At 27.2% G+C, this 23,286-nt stretch overlaps 1 protein-coding gene across 2 annotated transcripts in view; it reads right to left on the reverse strand.

The window, feature by feature from the left end:
- Positions 1-23,286, reverse strand: part of LOC107446317 (ribosome assembly protein METTL17, mitochondrial) — a 31,002-nt gene that overhangs the window by 3,037 nt on the left and 4,679 nt on the right. Inside the window, exons 3-13 of one of the 2 annotated variants that reach the window (XM_016060929.3) lie at positions 21,674-21,799; positions 18,700-18,796; positions 18,371-18,452; positions 15,226-15,299; positions 12,197-12,291; positions 12,053-12,120; positions 11,166-11,273; positions 9,770-9,838; positions 5,871-5,936; positions 3,507-3,596; positions 2,260-2,323 (exon numbers count right to left, since the gene is read on the reverse strand). In XM_016060929.3, coding sequence (XP_015916415.1) covers positions 2,260-2,323; positions 3,507-3,596; positions 5,871-5,936; positions 9,770-9,838; positions 11,166-11,273; positions 12,053-12,120; positions 12,197-12,291; positions 15,226-15,299; positions 18,371-18,452; positions 18,700-18,796; positions 21,674-21,799 — 939 coding nt within the window. The remainder of the gene's footprint in view (positions 1-2,259; positions 2,324-3,506; positions 3,597-5,870; positions 5,937-9,769; positions 9,839-11,165; positions 11,274-12,052; positions 12,121-12,196; positions 12,292-15,225; positions 15,300-18,370; positions 18,453-18,699; positions 18,797-21,673; positions 21,800-23,286) is intronic. The other variant, XM_043054007.2, reaches the window with a different exon arrangement.

Consider the following 23,286-nt stretch of genomic DNA (forward strand, 5'->3'; position numbering starts at 1 on the left):
CATGATTGTGTAGTGTCAATTAATATTGATTATTTTTAACTTCATAAAAAAAACTACTAATAATAATAAACTTTAACTAGTGAATAATTTAATAAACTAGTGGGCTGCGCCCCCTGCTCGCCAACTCCCAAAAATTGCTGCACAATCTTATATGGTTTGCTTCGCAAACCAAGCTCACTTTGCTCGCTACTAACTTAGGTACATTGCAAATACACAAAATTCTAAGAATTCAAAACAATCATTCAAATCCATATAACAAATTTTTTTTAAAAAAAAATTACATCTTTTTATTAAATACTAAGTCATTAAAATTAATTTGAATTCAAATAAATGGCATGTAAATAGTTAAACCTATTAGAAATGTGCTATAGTATAAAATCTTAAGCGTAACAGCACGACCGAGACTCATTTTTCAATGAATAACTAATAACAATAATAATACAAATAAATTCATGATATAAATCAAAAATCGTCAAATAAATTCTTAATATATAAATTCGTGAAAAAAAGCGCTTTCGACAAAATACTAAAATAGAGATCTATCGACAAAGACTATTCACTTCTGCCTAGCTTAAGGTTATTTCAGTTTCCGTTTTTAAAAGCGCTATATGTTGAGCCACCTCGGCTAGATTTGGCATGTGACATTTTTAGCGGCAATCATTGGTCGATTTTCTAGCGTTGCCATTCAGGGAGTTGTAATGAGGCTTTTTTTTGTCGCCGTGTAAGAAATATATATATATAGATAGTTTTTCAATTACGAATAGAACACACTAAAAAAAACTGTCATTTATTATTTTTTTTAAGGAATTTAAAAGGAAAAGACAATTTACATTCATAGAAAATGGAATCTATGACAATAATGAAATGCCAAAAGCTAATTAGACACTGATAATGTTCAAATAAAGAGTGGCCAATCTTTTTGGAGAGATAATCTAAAATTCCAAGTGAAATTCATGACCAACACTAAAATTTATTAAAATATTAGTAGTAATATGATGATTCACAACTATATCACAAGTTTGTGATATAGTTGTGAATCATCTTTGTGACTGGTTTGTAGTGGCATTTGGTAGTAGTGCTCACTCCTGAAAACATGTGAAAAATTGAAAAAATCAAATAATTAAAATAAACTGTTGATATCATTATTGTCAGCAAGCATTTCCAAAAATATGATAACCTTATTATGTTAATTATCATTTTAAATGTTAACCTCTCATAATCAAATTCACTCGCCTTGAAATTTTGATGCAGCATAAAATAAAGCTACTTACAATTCTATGATTTTTTTAAAAAAACTAAAAATAAGTTGAACGAAAGAAATTTAAAGTAAACCTTAACAAGTGAAATATTCGAGAGAAAAAAGATAATATAAAAACCATCTAACCTATAAAAAAATTATTTTTTTTACTTTGAAAGAAATCTCATCAAAATATGGCTATGAAAATAGAAATGAGCATTAAATAAAATATTTTTTAGAATATGTTTAAATATCCATAAAAATGCCATACCTACTAATTATGCCAAAATTACTTATCTAACTTACTAATTCTGCCAAACTTACTAATCTTTAAAACGAATAAAACTAAACAGTATTGACTGACTATAAATGAAGTAAAAAAAGAGTCTATAGCCTGATAAGATTTCAGCTTTTGCCTGTAATAATACAAGAAATAAAAAGCTCTTGTTTTGGAGTACATGGTTTGCATTTTTTTTTTAAAAAAAAGTGGCGATCAAGTTTTTCAAAGTTACTATTTTTTAATAGACATTTTTAATACTTAATTGCCCAGTAACAATCATTAATTTTGCTCTATACCACATGCTTGTTTCAATCAATTATTGGACACTAAATCTATTTTTTAAAAACTTATAAAGTTGTAATATCATTAATTTTTCTTGTTGTCAGTGCTTTTTCAATAAAAAATTCAAATTATTTTGTCTTCTTTCTTTTAAAAAATAATTTCTTAAATCATTAAGATTATAAACATTTTTGAACATCAATTCATATTTCTAGCTTTTAACAAAACCATTAATGAATTTATTTAATAGAATGTTGTTTAACATTATGAAATTTCTATGTAAAGTTACCTGGACAATTCATGCCTAAGACATTCAAATTATCAAAAAAAGAACTCATTTTTGAACATATGGAATATTATTTAGCAAAGTCTTCCCTACAAACCAAAACTTCAATAATTAATATTCACCAATAAACCTTTAAGATACAAAGAATAAAATTTAATTTTTAAATAGAAATCTTACCTGGGGGACGACGACCTTTCTTCAGTACAACATAGGAAATAAAATCTTTATTGAACACTTGGCGCTATAAGAAAATTTAAAATACCAAATCTGAATTAGTTCATTAAAATTTAATTCTCATATATCAAGGATGTGCCGGTATATCAAGGGTGCCAACTAGTCTGCTTTGAACATAAATTTTTATAAAGAGGTAGAGGAAAAAAAATTAAAACTTGAGGAAATTTAGCAATTTTTGCCAACAATTAACATAAAATAACAGTGACAAAGCGGCCATTAATATGAACTTTTGAAATATTTACATGTAGTGGCAGGCAAAATATTTTTTAATCAAATTTTCGAAATCAAGAATCTAAAACACAAATTGCTATTACTACAAAATTTATTTTCACAAAGCTATGTAATTTAGCACCTCTGATATGTAGGCATGCATATACTTTTGTTTATAACCCATCTGCTAAAAAAAATAATAATAATAAATTTAATGCAATTTCAAATTTTCTCTTTTAAAAACTTTTATTAGTCATTGAACAGTTCTCAACAATTTTGTTACAAACTTAAAAAAAGGTTTTAACTGAAATAGGAATTATGAAGGAAGTATAATTTTCATATTATGCAGAATTCAGTAATGTGGTTAAATTTTCTCTTTTAAAAACCTTCATTAGACATTGAACAGTTCTGAACAATTTTGTTACAAATTTAAAAAAAGGTTTTAACTGAAATAGATCGCATTATGAAGGAAAGTATAATTTTGATATTATGCAGAATTCAGTAATGTGGTAACCACTGCTAAACTAATTCAATGAATAATTATAAAAAACAAGTAAAATCATGTTTTTCTTCAATACTTCTGAAATTTAATATTTAAGTTTCATAATTATGAAATTTAAATATAATACTTTATTTACCTGCATTTTATTACCTACATTAGATGCCTACTCATGCAATTATAATGAAATACATTGTCATTTTCAGTAAAAACAAATTTGTTAGTTTAAATGTTAAAAAATTGGCCATTTCCTTCCTGTTTTGGGTTGATAAACATTTTATTACAAATTCAATAACTTATTCAATAATTTGACTACTGTAATTAATTATTGAAAATAAAAAAAAGATCAACAGACAATATGCAATTTGGATAATCCATTAACAGATAAATTAACTGTACACTAAAATCAATAACAGGATTATAGTGTGGAACTTTAAAATATAAATAAATGATTGAAAGGATAAAAAAATTATATAAATACCTGTCGAGGAAATATAGTTTGATAAGTTACAAATAAACCACATGAATCTCTATACTTTTTCACTAATGGACAAGAAACATCATGTGGACACTAGAATAAAAATGAAAATACTTATTTGATGCATAAAATATATTTTTAATGAGAGAGATTTCAGGATGGGGTCTTTTAATAATAAAATATAGGATAATTTTTATTGTTAATGTGCTAAAGCTTGTCTAATACTTAAAAACAGAAACATAAGATGCAAATATTATTTGCATCACACTAACTAATTTAAATCACTTAAAAATCTGCTTTCAGAAGTCAAAAGGTGCCACATTCCTAATGTTCATGATCATTTATAGTCAGCGTTTTTAAAACAATGCTATATTTTGTTTTAAAGAGCCATGAAGCTTCCAATAATCCAGGAAGTTTAGATCAATATTTTGTTTTTGCAGTGCAGGGTTTTCATGTTTATGATTTAGAAAAAAAAATGCTTGAAAAGCAGTTGTAATGTCTAAAAATATGTTTTGTAATACAGAAGAGACTGAAGTTAATAATGAGCCATAAGGAAAATTAAAAAAAGACTAAACTTGCAGACCATAATTATAAAAAAAAATCTTTTCAACCCAATGAAGAAAAAAAAGGTAATTATTAAGAATGTATTATTTATTATATTTTAATTGAGCCTATTTAAATATTGTTTAAAGGAAACTTATTATCATACAACCATCTTTTCATTCCAGAAAAAAAATTGACCATTTAGAGCAAACAAATTACAAATAAACAAAGTACTTAAAAATAAACAAATTCTCAGCTTTACATTTTTGTCACATATTTTATATATTGCTTTAGAGAATCGAAAGTATTTAATAAATAACTAATTAATAAAAAACTCTTTTTTTTTTCAAGAAAAAAAAATATAGCAGCTTCAGTTTTTCATTAATTTTTTTTCCTGGGAGACAACTGCACCAAATAATTGTTCTAAGTAAAATAAAAGTATCATGATTTACAGAGGACAAAAGTTGCAAATAATCTATTTGTTAGTCTTGAAAAATAGATCTTCTGACAAAATGTTCCTATATATAGTCCGGATTTTTTCTAAGTATTTTGTTGAAACAAGTTAGTTACATAAACAATTCTGATTTTAAACTATTGCTCCCAATTTTCGCAAGTAGTTTAAGAATAATTCTTTCAGAAGATTTTATAAAGCATTAATAACATCATCTCATCAATAGACAATTTTTAATATTGAGTTAAATTAAGGCTTTAATAAATCAGTATAGTAAAATGATATAAGTATACTAGATTAATAGTTTAAGTTTTTTATATTTGATCTTAGACTAACTTAAAGCAAGTTCTGATCATTTACTTCTATGACGCAGGTTAATAACATCTCAAACTTTTTAAGATCCCATTATTTCATGATGGGATCCCAGACTTAGTAAAAATTTTGAAGACAAATCTTTCATTTTTTCAGAAGGAATTAAAATATATGCATTAAAAATAGCTTTGAAATTTTATACACTTACTATACAGTAAAAAAATTTACTACCTAAGAAGTGGCTTGATAAGTAATGCTTAAAATTGAAATTTAAAAAGTGATTTCAAAATTATTCAATTTATAGAATTGTATGAGAAAACTACTGCTCCATGAGATTACAAAAGTAGATTTTATTGACGACCCTAATCACAGCAGACATTATTGTGTACTTTAAATGAAGAACATTGAAGAAACCATCAGTGACCATGTAAACATATCAAGAGTGGGGCAAGGCTCTCTCCCTCCCTGCATGTATAGACATAAGTATTAACTGGGTCTGAATTATCTGAAATTAACAAAATTGCTATCAAAAATTTGAACTTCATGATTTATATAGTTTTAAAATTTAAATAAACTTAATAAAAGAAATTGCTGACCTGTAAGTTATTTATCTCTCATTTAACAGTATTTTTTAAATTCTGTTTCACTGTTTTTTTTTAATTCTGTTTGCTGACATTTGAAACCCAGAATTTTCCCAGTGGTCAGTATTTCCACTGAGGGGGTTGATTTGGCACCTTAGAAATGTTAAAGTTCACTTTTTTTTTAGAATTCAGATACCATGAAAAAATAATCTATTTTTTAATTGAAAATTTAATTACACAAATATTAAGTGAAAAATAGTTATCTTAGAAGGGGGCTATGTCTCTTCATTTATAAAATGTGATGGGGCTAAAGCCCCCCCTGCTTCCACAGTTCCTGTAAATCATATTGGACATGGAAGTATGATTATTTTAATATTTTACTGAATTTTAATATTTATATTGGCAACACACTCATTCTACAATTAACATTATAAGTAACCCAAGTAAATTATAAGGAAGAATTTTAATATAGTTACATACAGGACAAAGTACATGTGCTCCATTTGTATGACTAAGAGCAAATTCTAGGGATGCTTCATTTTCTATCTAAGGAAAAAAAATAGTTAAATTAAGATAATTTATGTAGACAATTTTTAAAGTACACTCAAACTTGCGTATGTCAAACCTTTATTTAACAAATCATTCGTTATCTCATACAAAAATTTTCCTTCAAATTTCTTATGCACTCAATGTTAGAAAAACTTGTTTGTTCCTTTTTTTAAAATTTTATTTCTTTTTGATAACTTGAATTTCTTTCTAATAATACCAGATTGAAGTGAGAATATTTCAAAATATAAAAAAGCCATTTCCTATAATTGAAGTAAAGAAGAAGCAAATTACTGATGAATAAGTTGAATATGCTATAGATGTAGGCCAAATATACCAGAGAACAATTTTAAAGCTATTGTCCTCTTAAAACATTCCATTGATTACAATATCATTTTTGATCTTAAGTAATGTAACTATAGTGCAGTGCTTCTTAACCTTTTTGATACAATGGACCCCTTTTAAAATTTTTTTAGAAGTCACGGACCACCTCTCTGAGAAAAAAAATTACAAAAAACATAAATTTTTAGTATTTAATTTATTTTAGCATTTAATTTTATTATTTCAATAGTATACAAAATATTTAAAATTAAAATTTTTAGTCTGAAGGCTGTTGCTGCTTTTCCTTAATTAATAAATTGAATAGAGGGATGGTTTTCGACAAAGCAACGCGCATAACATGTTCAACATTCAATCGATAACGATGTTTTGTTTTTATTGTCACAACTCTGGAAAGTCCGGCTTCGTAAAGATACACTGTAGCTAACGGAATTATAGCTGAAATAGCTCGCTTTACAAGCAATGGGTAGGCTACTTTCACAGAAGACCAGAACTCTCCGAGTGTTTTTGAATCGAAATCCATTTTTAGCAAGGACTTTGTTCTAAGATCAATAAGCTCATCTTTGGTAAGGTTCATAATCATCGATACAGTCTATATCACAAAGAAAAGGAGGACGAATCCACAACTCATCTTTTATCTTTATCTCATCTAAATTAAAATATTTTTTCAATTAAACTTGAAGTACTTCCAGGTGTTCACAGATTTCATTTTTTAAGTTATTCAGTAACAAATTATCTTGCCAAGATCCATTTTCTGAAAGCACTTCGTCCAACATTTAAAAGTTTGCATATATCTCATTTTGAATTCTATTTTTTTCAAAGTAGCATCTTCAATTGGAATGCTTGTAGTTTCTCAGTTGCATCCATAATGGTGATATCGGGTCCTTGAATTAAAAGACTTATATTGTTCATGTGGTTAAAATTATCTGCCAGGTAAGCCAATTTATAGGTAAAATCCTTTTTGTTTAAATATTCGAAGAATGAGTTATCTTTTTCTTCTAGAACAAGTGATAATTTGATCTTCAACATGAAAAATTGTTTCAAAACCTGCCCTCCTGACAGACAGCGCAATTCCGTGTGGTACAGAAGTACCTCATGTTCTGCGTCCATTTCTTGACACAGCGTTTTAAAGAGACGATGATTAAGAGCTCTACGTCTAATAAAATTTACAGTTTTAATAACGTTTGATAATGCTTCTTTTAAGCTGGTTGGAAGAGTTTTGTAGCCAGCGCATGTTTATGTAAAAAACAATGAGTAACAAGAACATTAGGAGACTTTTTTTTCACCAACAGGGAAAAACCAGATTTATTGCCAAGCATCACAGGTGCTCCATCTGTACGAAGTGAATGAAGTTTTTCTTTCCAGCCGAAGTCTTGTTTGGTAAAGAAAACATTTAATATTGCTGAAACATCAACTGCCTTTGTAGTTTGCAAAAGAGACTCACAAAATAAAAATTCTTCTATGATAGTATCAAGAGACACGTAACCAAAAACAAGAAGTTGACTATAATTCGAGATATCTGTAGTTTCATCCAGTTGCATATTAAAGGGAAATGGCGATACTTTCAATTCATCGATGATCTTTTTCAAGATATTGCAAGAAATTTCAACTATTCTTGACTGTATCACATCATTTGAAAATGGAATTGCCTCAAGTTTTTTTTTCTCTGTTCCAATCTACAAACTAATTCAATCATCTCCAGCTCATATGGCTTAATTAACGTCTCTCCAATAGTATGCGGTTTCTTGCTTTTAGCAATATAATATGCAACTTTGAGAGATGCCTCAACCAGAGGTTTTTGTGGAATACCAAATCCAAGTTTGTCTAATGTTCCAGATTTCAAAAACTGGGCTTTCTTCTTAGTAAAAAATTCTAGATCTAGTAACCTGAACAAGGTGTCAAATGTACGTAGCTTGATAGGGGATAATAAAAATAGTACAGCGGACGTCATCAGGGGTTGCCCCTACTGGTGCAAACTGAAAATTGGTTAGTGGAGGATGTTAAAAATATGACAGGGACATTAGAGGGCTGTGTGCAGTCCGTACTGAATTTGGGGTATCTCGATCACCTAGTTTCAAATATGTATGTATTTTCACCTTTTAGAAAGAAAAAAAAGATCAATGTTATTTAAATATTATTGATCAAAACGTTTTAAAAATTAGGAGCAGTCGGTGGACCCCCAAAATATGACCCATGGACCCCTAAGGGGTCCACGAACCACAGGTTAAGAAACCCTGCTATAGAGGAAATCTTTTTTTAAATAATATTTTTCTTGGGAAAGAACGGATAAAATAACGAAAAAGTATCTGTTGTCTATGAATTAAGTAAAAAAAAAAAGTTATAAGCTTTTTTTGTTACACAATTGATAACCTGATTATTAGCCCCTTCATTTAAGTTTGAGGTATTAGAGTTCATTTGAACAAAAATTATATGCATGATAAGCCAATAAAGACAAACGCTTTCTACCATATTTTTGTTTGCATTTAATGGGCAAAAAATCTATTTTACATAAGAAATAAACTTAATTCTACAATCTGTATAGATGAATATACTCATTATTTAGAATGTACAGACAATTCATTATTTAAAATTATTTTTTCTAATAATAATATTAAACAATATCTAATTTTGGAAAGAAAAAATATTAAAAATAATATTCATATTGATTTTTGAGCACTTAGAAAATAAAACAAGTATCAGCATGCAAGCTATAAGTAAGCCAAATATTTATTAAATTAAAAAATTTAAACCAAAGAAAATTGATGAAGCTGAGATACTATATGAATACCATGTTATATACATTGAATATCACATTACTATATACATTGAATATCACAATTTAACCATCATGCTATTATAATTAAAGAATCATACCTTAATAAATTTTTATATTAAGTAATCGAAGTTCAACTGTACAAAATTACTTTAAACTTTTATAGAAGGAAGAATAAAAAGTTTAATGGTACAATAGAAATCGGCTATGTATTTTTTTATGTAAATTGATTGAATGATCTAATACAAAGGAAAAAGTTAATAGTGTACTGTGAAATTATGATATCTATTCTTACATATAAAAAAAAGTAACAGAGGTGGCTATAATTTATTAAATGCAAACATTACTTACTCAATGGACTACAACTGATACAAAAATAAAGCAAGGAAGATCGTTAGGAAGATTTAAGGTTACTTTATGCACTTACTTTAAGAAATTGACCTTCCCAAAAGTATTTTTAAAATAGCATTATAAAGTAATTTTAAATTATCATGGCTTCTTTCTTTCTTTATTAAATTATGATTTTTTCCAAAATACAAAAATCTCAAACTTAAATTATGCAACATAACCTGCTCAAAAATATGAGATACATGTAACAAAACTTATTGACGTGTGTTTCATTATAATAATAGAAATATTCAAGTATTAAAATGAAGTGAAATCATTTAAGAATGTGGTGATAGAATGTAAGTTACATATTTGAATAATTAAACGGACGTACATGAAGCACATAATCCCTAGCATCTAACACCGTACTGAAACCAGCTAAAGTTCCATGCTCAACAATGACCTAAAAACGAAACAAAAAATATATAAGAAACATATACACAGTAAAGAAAGAAAATAGAATCTTTCAAAAGATTTATTTTTTAGCCATCTACACGAAAATTATGATTATTAAAAGACTAATATTATTATCTTTAAATATTTTAAAGAGAAAAATGTAATCAAAATACAATTTTACCGAGAGTACATGTAGTCTATAAAATTATTTTTGTAATCTTATAATATATATATAACATAAAAAGCTTCAAGTAATCTTTTTACGTTATTTTTTTTATCTAAATCTTCTTCCTTATTTAATTTTTAAAGCTAAATGCTTTCTCCCACTTTATCATTCCCATCTTGTCTTTTAATTGAATTTTAGTTGAAGTATGTATAAATTAATTTAAGTTTTCCCTTAAATCGAACTGTGAGAAACATATTTTTTCCCGAGAGTATATTAGAGAGTTTTATTTTTTGTACCAAGAGTACATGCAGTCGATAAAATTATTTTTGTAGCCTTATTTTTAAATTTGTAAGTTACTCTAAAAATACAAATTTGAATTTTTAAATATACATATACATGCAACATAGAAAATGCTTCTGGAAACATCTATTTAAATACTACTTTTAATCAAAATAATAGAATTAAAAGAATTTTTAGCAATAATTATTTCTCTGAAAACAAACAAACTCTTCCAAAATTTGTAATATTTAATATAGAATTTTTTTCAATAAATGTTAATAATTTTTTCACAAAATTAAAAATGTTATAAATTAAAATTCCACTTTTTATAAATTATAAGCCTTAAATTATTCAGCATAATATAATTAACTCGCACAAATTCAGTATCTGGCCTATCCAAGGTAACTGACAAATCAAATTCAATTCTATATTTTAGAAAGAACGAGCCAAAAAATACATCCTACTATTCTCTATTAACGCTTTTATCTTGTAGTCTGGCAAACTTGTTACGAAAATATTTAAAATCCTTTTTGCAAGATGTTGGTAAGTATAAAGATATTTGAATTTGATACTTCATATGTTACATTTTGTGTTTGTTTTTTTTTAAATTTTTATTTAATATTTTTTGTTTAATGTATTTTTTACTTAAGATGTTTTATTTTCCTTACTTAAGATCTTTATTATTGAGTCATAATTTGACAATTAGGTTTTTAAAAAAACATTAAGTTGATAGGTTAAAACTCTTCAGCATTGCCACAAAAATAGAAAAGCAACACTTCAGTTTCAGAAATGATATCACAGCAGTATTTTTTCTTTTTAATTAACTAAAATCAAATAACAAAATTGCATTAAAATCAAGAAAATTAAAATATATCTAAAATTTGAATACCAAAACGTTTTTAGTTTTTCGCCACAGTGTATCAATCGCTTGCAGTCTATCTTTCATGGATGGCAACTCCAATAGAGAAAAAGCACTGACTACCAGATCATATTTAATCTAAAGTTTATAGAAAAAACAAACAAGGTTAGATTAATTGATTTAAACAATCTTAAATTGAAGGACTGTTATTAAAATAAATCTGATTTATGATGAAATGAATTAAAAAAGCTTAATCAGAAAAGTTTTAACAGCAACTATTAACAAATTAATAACAATCTATAAATTTATCAATGCTATCCATTTTGCTGACTCTGGATTAACAGGGGTGATTGTGAGCCCAACTCAAAAATCCGGAAAATTTCTTGAGTAAAATATTAATCAGGCATTTAAAAAAAAAACAAATGTCTTTGATTTAATGTCTTTGATTGTCAAAATTTAAATCATTGATATTTTCATAACATGTAATTCTAAATAAATTATATGCAGAGTAATACAAATTAATAATTATGTATAAGTTTACTTTTATCTCTATTCATATTAATTATTCTACCAGAAAAAATATTTACAAATGAAAAAGATCCCAAGTATTAATTCGAGTTCTAATATTTTTTAAATAAAATATACAAGAAATTTTATACATTATTCGGAGCACAATTTTGTTAATTCAATAAAATTTATTGAATTAACAAAATTTATTTGTTTTATCCATAAACATCAATATGTTAATGATTGAAGAAGAGAAATTATGAGACTGTATTAAACTGTTTTGCAATAGAAAAAGATACCAGCATTACAATACTGTTAAAACTTACTACTGTAGCACAGTTAAAGAAAATTAGAAGACTAAATTTAACATGATGTGAATATTTTACATAGAAGGTATTTAATTTACTTACATTTTCCGAAGCCGGAAGAAATTGCCGATAATTTACAGGTTTTATATGCATTTGATCTGTCTCTTCAACTTAAAATATAGAGAGAAAAAAATGAATAATTAATATAATGCAATGACTGTTAAGGGAATAAAGAAAGAACATTACTTGTTAAAATGGACTGAGACAAATCATTCATGTCTGGTGAAGAATCCACACAAAAATATTCTTTTATTGTATCACCCCATAAACTGTTAGCAGCCCTGAAACATTCCATACCAAATCTCAGTAATAGTTGAACATAACATTACTAATTTGTCCTTTTAACAATACATTGTTACTCATGAATAATTAAAAAGTCATGATTTAGTTATGCATTTGTTAAGTTGTGATGCGACTACTTTAAACGGGTTTCTTTGACTAGTCACACATTTTATCCAAAAATGTAAAAAATAGAACATCATGAGGATGACTCACTGACTACGAAGAGTATACACAGTTCCGTTTGCTGGAGGTCGGCTTAACTCTACATAAATCAGTATTTCAGGCACTTACGATGATTTAAACTCTACTTCAATGGTGGGTACCACAAACAACATAAGTAACATGGTAAATATCAAAAAGCAACTCATAAGCTTCAAATGATAGTGAATGCAATGTAATTGCAAGTACAAACAATGATACTGACAGAACTTACCATTATTGGTAAGCATATTAGTAACAAATAGTGGCTGCGACATTTATATTTAAATTCCATTTGGTTTACATAATGACGATGCCAAAACAATTTAACAAAAATAAACTATTATAATTATCTGTGATTAAAAATGTATACAAATTCTAATCTATAACACGTAAAGATGTGGTATGACGCTGAATTTGACAACTCCACACCCTGGCTAGTCACAAATCTCACCTTCACACAAACAGGTCGAAACAAAATACCTAAATGTAAACAAAACATAGGAACTTTGGCAAGTAACGTCCATTGATGGAAGGAACATTACAAAGTACAAGCTGTTTAACTACTCAACAATACATTTCTGAGTTGTTTATTCCTTTTACATCAGTGCAATTTTAAAATAATACAAGATCGAAACAAGATAATACAAGATCGAAAATTATCCCCTTAAACAAGTATTATAATCCTCTTATGTCAAGATTTACACAGAATTTTTAGAAAAAGAATTTTCAGAGTACAATAATACACTCAGAAATGCAACAGTTAAAAACAACTGAGATTGATATTGGTGAGCGAAAAAAAAATTACATATCTTCGAAAGCCTGAATACCATTTTAAAAATGTATTAATATCAATACAAAAATCAAATATTTCTACATATCAATTTGTATTGTTTATCATCAGTGTATCTACTTATTGATGCACTAACAAATCAAACTCTTAAGTTTAAATAATAATTCAAACTATAGCTTCATAATTAATAAAGAATTCAAACAAAAAACTGGTATCATTAACCAATATCAAGGCAGTTAATGCTATCAATGTCAGAAACAGTAAAACTAAAGAAATTTTAAAGCTTGATTAGATTTAAAAATAAAAAAAACCTATTATATTTAATAATAACAAAATTGAGATGTTTAAAATTATTAGCAGTTTATTTGAAATAATGCATTAATCTCTACTTTTTTCTAAACTTATTTAAAGTTTCGGTATATGTCCCCAAAACATAAAATAGACATAATTGAAAACTCTGAATGCTTAGTTTAGATTTATTTATTTATTTTACTCTCTGCTGCATAAAAATACATCAAAGCGCATTTGATAATATTTGTGATGAATTTAAGATTTAAACTTTATAAAACAGTTAATAATGTTTACAAAAATATAGACTTTTAAGAGGGAAAAAAATGAGGAATTAGAAGCAATCATAGAGATTGGTAAGCAACATGAGCAGGGGCAGAGCCTCCTGGTTTATTAAAAAAAAATATTCAATATTATTTTTCTTAAATTCTTTATCACATACATTTAACTATGTAAACCTACAAAAAAGAGTACAAGGCAATAATTTATAATAATTAATAGTCAAATCATTAATTCCTTGACGAAGAGCTTATTGATATTTTCACAAACTTGCTTTTTTAATTTCACACAGCTAGGAAGTGGGGCTTAGGCCTTGCAGTCACACTCTTTGTGCCTATTTTAAAAACATATTATTGTTTAAAACTCATATTTGTCAAAAAGCACTAAATATGGACATTGGATTGTTCATCAAGCTTTAACTAAGTTAATTTTTGCTAATACAGAAATTTTGCTTCCTCAACAAAGACATCATCAACCTGAACCAATCTGCATTACAAAACAAACTTTTTTGATATTACGAAAATATATAAATTTTAAATTTGAATTCCACAACAAAAAAAAACTATAAATGTTTATAGATATGCATCTGATACTTTGAACTGAAATTTATTTAATAATACAAAAATTTATTTTAATCTATTTTTGCAAATCTAAAACTATTAGAAAATAACTAATGTCTATACAATCTAGTTTTGTTATTAGATTTTTTATCCTACCTATTTGACTTAAAAAATATCTTACGCCAAAAAACAAGTTTACAAGAAATTTATTTTATGAAACCTAAAAACTTATTTTCGAAGTGCATATATATAAGTTTCCATTTAAAACGTCAATTTTTTTTTTTTTTTTTTGCGAGGTAAATCTACATATTTTTATAAAGCAAAAGTAATAGATTAAATTTATTTATGTATGCACCAAGTGCTGCCAACAGAGAGAAATACCCAGGAATTCTAAGCCACTTTAGGAAAAATGCATATATGGATAGATTATATTTCTCTGTAAAGCAAAATTTGTTGGTATGAGAAGTTAGATTTAAACATCATAAAATAAAACATTATAACATTTCCTACACAAAGCTTTTATTTTAAAACCTTTTCTCGATATAGAAATTCAGAATATTACTGTTTTATAATAACAATAGCAATATCATGAAATTTTTTTAAAATTTGCAAAGTCATAAGCCATTTTGGACTAAAATCTAATATTGTTTAATAAAATCTATTTGTTTCAAACAATGTTTTAAATAATTTTAAGCATTTAAGTTCAAAATAATTTTTAATACTTACATTACTGGGTACATTTTATTTTATTCTAAATGAGGATTTAAAGATTTTTTTTTCTGAATATTTTAGATAGAAAATAAGTAAATGCTTACCAAATTGCAGATCCAATACCAGAACCAAAATCAAAGAAAGTTTTTGGGCAAAATGATGGGACTCTATTCTTTAGCTAATCATAAAAAAAAGAGAGGGGAAAAGTCAAATTTTCAGTTCTCTTTATTATTATTATTACACAGCTAGATAAAAAAAGTTAAGACAGAAGAAAACCAAAATAATTTATATGTCATTGTGATTGAAAATAATTGAATCAACTAAAAAGTTTTAAGTTGCCTAAAATATTTTATGCTTTAATTCATTCATAATAAGATTTTTAATTTCAACTGGGTTGCTTTTCCTTTTAGTTTTGGCAGCACTTATGTCTTTTCTGATATTTTCAAGAAATTGGTGAGAAAAAAAAAGTAAAATAAACTTGTACAGAGCAGAATATTATGTGCAAAAAATATATTAATATCTAGATTTTGTGCTAAAAATTTTAATATGCAAAACCAAAGTTGCTTAAAAAAATTTTTGCCGTGGCACAAGTGCCTAAGACAAAAAGATCAAGTTTTCTTCCCAGTGGGAAAATTGGGAATAAATAGGTTTCTTCTAACTCAAATGGGGAAAAAATTAAAAATGAAAAATCAGCTAATAAACAATTTTTTAAACAGTTTATGATTGTAATAGTTTTAATTACTAAGCTATTCAATACATCATTAGTAGAAAAGTAAAAATTAAAAAACAACAGATTGAAAGAAAAATAAATTTAATGGATTTATTAAGAAATTCATATAGTTTCTTTCAATGTTTTATGTAAAGGAAAATAATCGAGATAAGCAGTAAAAATAACTGAATCAAATGTTATAAATACAAATTAATTAATAGATCACATTTTCATCATAATTATCGCCATAAATCAGATATAGCATTCCCAATTACAAATAGCATATTAGTTTTTATATTCAAATACAATTATGTCTTAAGTACTTGAAACAACTTTTATATTGTGTCAAAAAATTTCCTAAATCTTTTTAATAGAGATTTTAATTCTACTACTACAGCCTACCTACTGTACCTACTAAAAGCCTTTATTAGCCAACAATAATTTATAAAGTAAAGCTAAATTTTTTTTAATTATGAATCTTCATACACAAAAATAATACACAAAGTTAATGATTTTACAGAATTTAGGAAATTTGAAAAATTAATTTATCAGAATTGAACAGATTCTACTTTGTTCTTTCTTTCTTCCTCTTCCCCCCCCCCTTTTTTTTTTGAAAATAATATATCTGGATGAATTATTTATATGAATACCATTTATTGAATTAAAGTTTTATTTAATTTAATTTGCATAATCTATGCTTCAATCTAATAATCTATGCCTTAAATATGAACTTAATCGCACTTCCTTTTTAAATATAATTTTCTATGTTTCAAATTAAATTTAAACATGCATTCTTTATGTTTAAATTTCTTCTTCAGGAGCGCAACAGCCCTTTGCAGGCCTTGGCTGCCTCAACAGCACGCCTTCTCCAGCTCCCTCTGTCCATGGCAACTCCCCTCCAGTTCTTAAGTTTTAGGACTTTGAGGTCGTTTTCGGTGTCGTTGAGCCATCGAGTAGGTGGTCTACCTCTAAAGCGGGACCCCTGAGGGTTCTTGAAGGTGGCAATTTTTACAGGGCTATCTTCAGAGCCTCTCCATATATGGCCGAGCCATCTTAGTTGGTTGCTTCGGCTTATCTGCATAATTTGAGGATGTTTATAGAGCCCATAAAGTTCAAAGCTATACCGTGTTCGCCAACATCCCCCCTCTGGTATGGCACCAAAGATAGTTCTAAGTATCTTTCTTTCAAAAGTTTCTATCAGGTGTTGGACGTCAAGGTTTAAAGTCCAGGTTTTGTTTCCGTATAGCAAGACAGGCAGAATGAGTGTCTTTGTTTAAATTTCATCGATCTTAAATTTGTGAATTCAAGTTTTGTTATACATGTTTATATAAGCCTTGTTTCTACAAAAATACTCTCCACCTAATTGGGTTTGGATTGCGGAAAATTTTAGATTTTTGAAAATGGGGCTGCAGATTCACTCAATAAATTCTGCTACAGTTCTGATTGCTAAATAATTGTACAATTAAACCACTCGGGAGCGACCACTCTCTGTTCCACAGTAAAAGGATCATTAATGGAATTTGGTCGTTCTTAAGGATTACCTCTATTGACTTCAAAATGTTATCGAAGGTAAACGATTTTTCACAAACGACTTTCATTTTAGTCAGTGTCATTTCCTTGGTGCGCAAACGCCACTAGTGTTGGTGTCATGAAAACCAGATCCATGAAATCCAGATGCATTAATAAAAATTATCCCTACCGATATAATTATGAATAAAAACAAATTTATCAATTATGTTTCGTGTTTAAGCTTGCATTTAATTTATATCATAAGAATTAGTTAGCTTTAAAAGATGAGAAGAAGTTTGCTTGTTTGAGATGCTTAGTTTTTTTCTAAAATAAATTCATTTTGTAATTCAACTTTCAACTCTAAAAATAAAGTATTGTCTTTAGTGCATTCTGACTGTAAAATCAGGTAGATCTTTTTCAGAGATCGTCAAAAAGAGCTCTTTAAATAAAAACATCAAACAAATATTTTCAATGCATTTTAATCACCTTGCTTGTTTTGTTAATATTTTTGGTTTTCATATTTTTTCTTGTTTCTCCTTATTTTAACTTTTTCGCATTTGGTGCAGAGGTTTGCCCAGTAGCTGGGAGAGGTTCTGATGGTCTCTACTACAGGTTTTCAACACAAAGTCAACAGAAAAATTCCGAGCCTCCCAAAATTCATGGTAAATAGAGAAGATCGCTACATAGAGGTGGTTTTTCCAGGAGGTTTTCAGTTCCTCCCATTTTGTCTAGCTTTTTTCTGCTGTTTCCCAATTTTTAAAAAGAAATCATTTCCTTCTAGACAATCTCTCAACCCTGATCTAAAATATAAGAGATGCACTGCATGCTTTAATGTTGATGCAGTTATATTTAGCAGTTATGAAATTGAAGCTAATACCTGGATTTGTATTGAGTGTACAAATGCTAGAAGTGCAAAAAAAGCATACATTTGATCCCCAAAAATTGGAGGTAATAAAGTTTAATTAACTATATAGATCACTACATAGCTTTTTTATGAACTTTCAAAAAAGTAAAAATAAATTTGAACTAACTTCAGTAAGAACTCTTAATGTTGATGCAAAATTAGGAGCTGCTCTTCCAGCTAAGTAAGCTAATGATTCTGATGCATTGTATCTAAAAAAAGAAAAGAGTACACAACATAGAACTATTTGAATACGCAAAATACATCAAACTAAAATTCAAAACTATATTCCATAGATTATATTCAAAACTCTTTGTACTCATGATTTTTGAAGAAAAAATGGAAAAATTAATATAATATGAAATTAAAAGCTATGTTTTTTTTTTTAAATGTAGATTTCACTTGTTATTACACAAGTTTGTTTTAAAAAACACTTTATAAAACTTATAATTAACTTACTCAATGTGTTTCCATCGTCCAATTTCCACCTGTAACTGCTTTTTTAGCTCCAGTATTCTTTTTTTCCTTACTATTTCAGGAATACTTTCTTCTAGTTCTGCCCAATTTTAAAATACATAATTATTCAAAAGATTTTGCAAGTAAAAGGCTAAGTATTTATGAAACCAGAGCAGATAAAAAATAATTCCTTTAATTTTTTTCTTTCACATGCCAACATTTGAGATACATTTAAGTGAATTGTAATATATTTTCAAATCTAAATAAAAATAATCTTACCAGTGTGCAAGATAATAAGAACATTTTAATTAATCATTACACAAGAAGATAAAATTGATTTGACATCATAAATCCTTTTTATTCCTGCTTACTATATTTTATTTTTTGAGTGACTCCATAAAAAATACACTAAAATTCCCTATAATTTGCCTGATGGCAATAAGATTACTAATTTTGAATCCTAAGAGTGGTTCATATAATGTCCAACTCCTTTAGTAAGAAATTTTTTAGAGGAACATTTGTGCAAAGCTATTTCCTTGATCATAATTACTTATTTTCTTTGATGCTCTGTAAACATACCTGCCAACATTGGAGAAGTAAAATAATAGAGATTTTACTAGCAACATTTTTTAGACAAGTGAAGTTTTGATACAAGAAACGAATGAAATAAAAATAAAAATATGACCACCGAAGCCGACGTCTTCAGGGGGTACCGGCCTCGGTAGCCATTAAAAACAAAACCATTTCTATTTGAGGGAGAAGCAAATGCTTAAAAAATCTCCCTCAGTACCCCGATGGTTTTGTATAGAGGTCCAGGAAAAACAAGATACATTCAAAATAATTAACAAATTAAGAAAAGAAAATCATTCAAAGTCATCAGAAAAACTCACTAAGTCACAGGTCAAGCTTCAACTTCAAAAGCAAGTAGAGGAAAAGAAAACACTAAAAACTGAAAAACCAACGCCCCCTATTATAATGCGCAGAAGAAGTTTAAAATGAAATGGAAAAGGTCAGGAGAAAGAAATACGTAGACAAATTAATAGATTGCTTCACTGGGGCTGCTCAGTTAAGACTAGAATTGCACCCTGTTAAAAGAAAAAATTATATAAAAAAACTAAGAAACCATCAATCATTTTATTAATTAAAAAATTAACATTACAAAAATTAAAAGGAAAATCATTTTTACTCAAATTATTTAAAAAATTATCCACAGCTTCCCGAAAACTTTCAACATTATTGCAAATTTTCTTGATCCTAACTAATTGTGAAAAAACAAGATTTTTGAATATTTTACTACACAAATTAGTTTTAAAGTTGCAGAAAAAAATAACATTAAAATTAAAAGCTTTTCTTTTATCAGCTTGTCGACGTATTTCTTTCTCCTGACCTTTTCCATTTCATTTTAAACTTCTTCTGCGCATTATAATAGGGGGCGTTGGTTTTTCAGTTTTTAGTGTTTTTTTTTCCTCTACTTGCTTTTGAAGTTGATGCTTGACCTGTGACTTAGTGAGTTTTTCTGATGACTTTGAATGATTTTCCTTTCTTAATTTGTTAATTATTTTGAATGTATCTTGTTTTTCCTGGACCTCTATACAAAACCATCGGGGTACTGAGGGAGATTTTTTAAGCATTTGCTTCTCCCTCAAATAGAAATGGTTTTGTTTTTAATGGCTACCGAGGCCGGTACCCCCTGAAGGCGTCGGCTTCGGTGGTCATATTTTTATTTTTATTTCATTCGTTTCTTGTATTGATACTTTTTTCTGAAATTTCTGCTGCTTTTTAGCGTGTTTTTTCATAGAAGTTTTATCCTTTTCGAATTTAATTATTTGTGTTTTCTTTCAGCATTGAAGTTTTGATACATCGTGCATAATCATGAAAGTCAAAAAGAGAAATTCAAATTGGAAATAATATAAGCACTTACATTTAGCGAAGTATGTATATAAATATAATATGTATATAAATCTTAGTCTACAGATTTTTTAAAACCATTATTTATAAGTACTTAAACTATTTTATTTTATAACTGTCGTTGAACAGCCGACCCAATTTTTGGGTTTACGATAACTAATGTTCAACTACATAACCTTGTAATTTAGAACCCAATACAGGAGACAAGAGAATTCCTGTATCAAGTATTGGGAGAAATTTGACTTCGTGGATTACTCAAACTTTTAACACTCAACATACCGCAGTACAGGCAATAGCACCATCCGACGAGGAATAAGAGAAGTATTTTTGCATCAGCGGATATTTTATCCACAAAAAAAAAAAAACAATTCAAATTTCTTCAACAAATACGGAGAAATTTGAGAATATACAGGTAAACAGGAGATAGTCATAAAATACAGGAGTCTTTGTTAAAAAACAGGAGACTTGGCAGGTACTTTCCTACACTTTTCACAAATGGACTTGAAGCATGTTTCAGCCTTCATGCATACTTTTTGTCAGTTGGGAAGTATATGAAACTATTTCCAGGATTCAAAACTAGATTGCAATAGCTAGCACTAAATGTGTCTTTACCTAGCTGCACTCATTAATTAGTATATTTGAGTCACCCCTTTGAGCCATTAAGAATGAGTTCTAGAACTGAAGTATCTAGAACTCACTGTATTGACAATATAATTGTTTATCAATAATAGATTGTTTTTTGTCTGTTTAGAATTAACTTTATTTAGAATTGTATAATTTTTCGATAATTATATTTAATATAATATTTTAATATAATAGTTCTTGCTTTCTCTGTTTTCCTCATTTACTTATTTAGACTCAGCATTTCAATCTCCGTGTTGAACCTATTAACTAATATCATTTTAACTTTTTTAAAACTTAATTTTAATAAACACAAATTTTCAATCATTATGGGGGTAATTTAACTAAACTAAATGAATACCTAGGTGGTCTTATCGAACCACTAAATTTTGATTGCTGGTGTGAATCTTATTAATGATATAATAAACGCCACCACAGATGAACTTACCACTAATTTCTAATGAGGTTTCCTGAATTTTATCTTGAATTTCTTCCTGCTCAACTGGCAGCCTCCTGGATAAAATTTCCTTACATAATTGAGAGGATCTTGTTAAAAAAGCATGTTCATGATTACCTAAAATGCATATAATGAGAACAATATAGTTAGATGAACATCAATAGACCTATTAATAGAACAATAGTATAATTATTATGGCGACACTGTTTTTTATATAGAGGAAAGTTACATGATTGCAGAGTAAAACTAAAGTGATGTTTTTATTTAAAATCTCAAAGAAATAGTATAAAAACTTATTAGTAATTACTAGGTAATTATAATAAAACACACTTTGCATTGGTTAAGAAACTTGAAAATAAAATTTTCTAAATGCATTTATAATTAATAACATTCCTATTTTAAAGAAAACATAACATCTTCTTTTCAATAAATGCAATGGTTGTTTGGCATACATTAGTTTTTATGTAAGCCATAATATATATATATATATATATATATATATATATATATATATATATATAAATAAGTGTGTATATATAATAATAATCTGATATTATAGAGCTTAAAATAACTATAAATCATACATTAAAATACAATGGTTAATAAAAACAATGCCACTTTATCCCTATCAGAAATGTTGAATTTATAGAGCTTGCCTCTTCTGCAATGAAAAAATACAGAAAAAGGATAATAAAAATTGCTATAAAATATATTTTACAAAATGTGATTGTTTTTATGTTAAAAAAAAAGAAAAAGAAAGAAAAAAAAAACTTGAAGCAAACAGTGGAGTGGAAATTCACTCCAAAGAATGATTTATTATTATAAAATGACAATGTAATTCTTTTGAAAACATTGACACAAAAATGATAAAATTTCTTGTCTCTCATTACTAATAACTAAGCTCTAAGTAGGGAAGAAGTTAAAAATAAAGTTATCCCTATCAGATATGACAAATTTATACAGCTTACTCCTCAGAAAAAAGTGTTATAAATGAATTTTACAAAATGTGAATTTTTTTTTTTTAATTTAAAATAATCAGTGAAGAGAAAATTTACATCACAAAATGATACTTAAAATGATAATATTAACTTAGTAAAAAATAAAAAAAAACACTAGCGTATATAAAATGACACACAAAATATAAAATCTCTCTTTTCTAGTTGGCAATGGAAAACTGAGAGCAAGTAGAGCATGCATAAAATGTTAAAAGTGAAAAAAAAAAAGTTTAATTGAAAACAAACGTACTGGTTACAAATTTTTTCAGACTCATTCATAAATGCAAAAAACATTAAAATTTAGAGTTATATTTTAATTTTAATGATACTTTATGATTGACACATGACAGAGATTTTTTTTATCAACAGATAATGCCCAGAAATTCATTACACATTTATGCATTTTTTATTTATTTTATTATTATTATTTTATTATTATTATTTTTTTTTTAAAATTTGGTATACAATTTACACACTTTTACCTATTTTATTATAATGCCTTTTTCCTTAGTTTTATAACATTTTATGAGTTTATGTTAGAATAAAGGTCTTAAAGCTATTGTATCTTTTAGCACTGAATTGTGCATGCAGAAATATAGAGTACAAAAT

The sequence above is a fragment of the Parasteatoda tepidariorum genome, chromosome 7 (assembly GCF_982258835.1).
Source record: "Parasteatoda tepidariorum strain Cologne lab strain chromosome 7, Ptep-v5.0, whole genome shotgun sequence".
Classification (NCBI taxonomy): domain Eukaryota; kingdom Metazoa; phylum Arthropoda; class Arachnida; order Araneae; family Theridiidae; genus Parasteatoda; species Parasteatoda tepidariorum.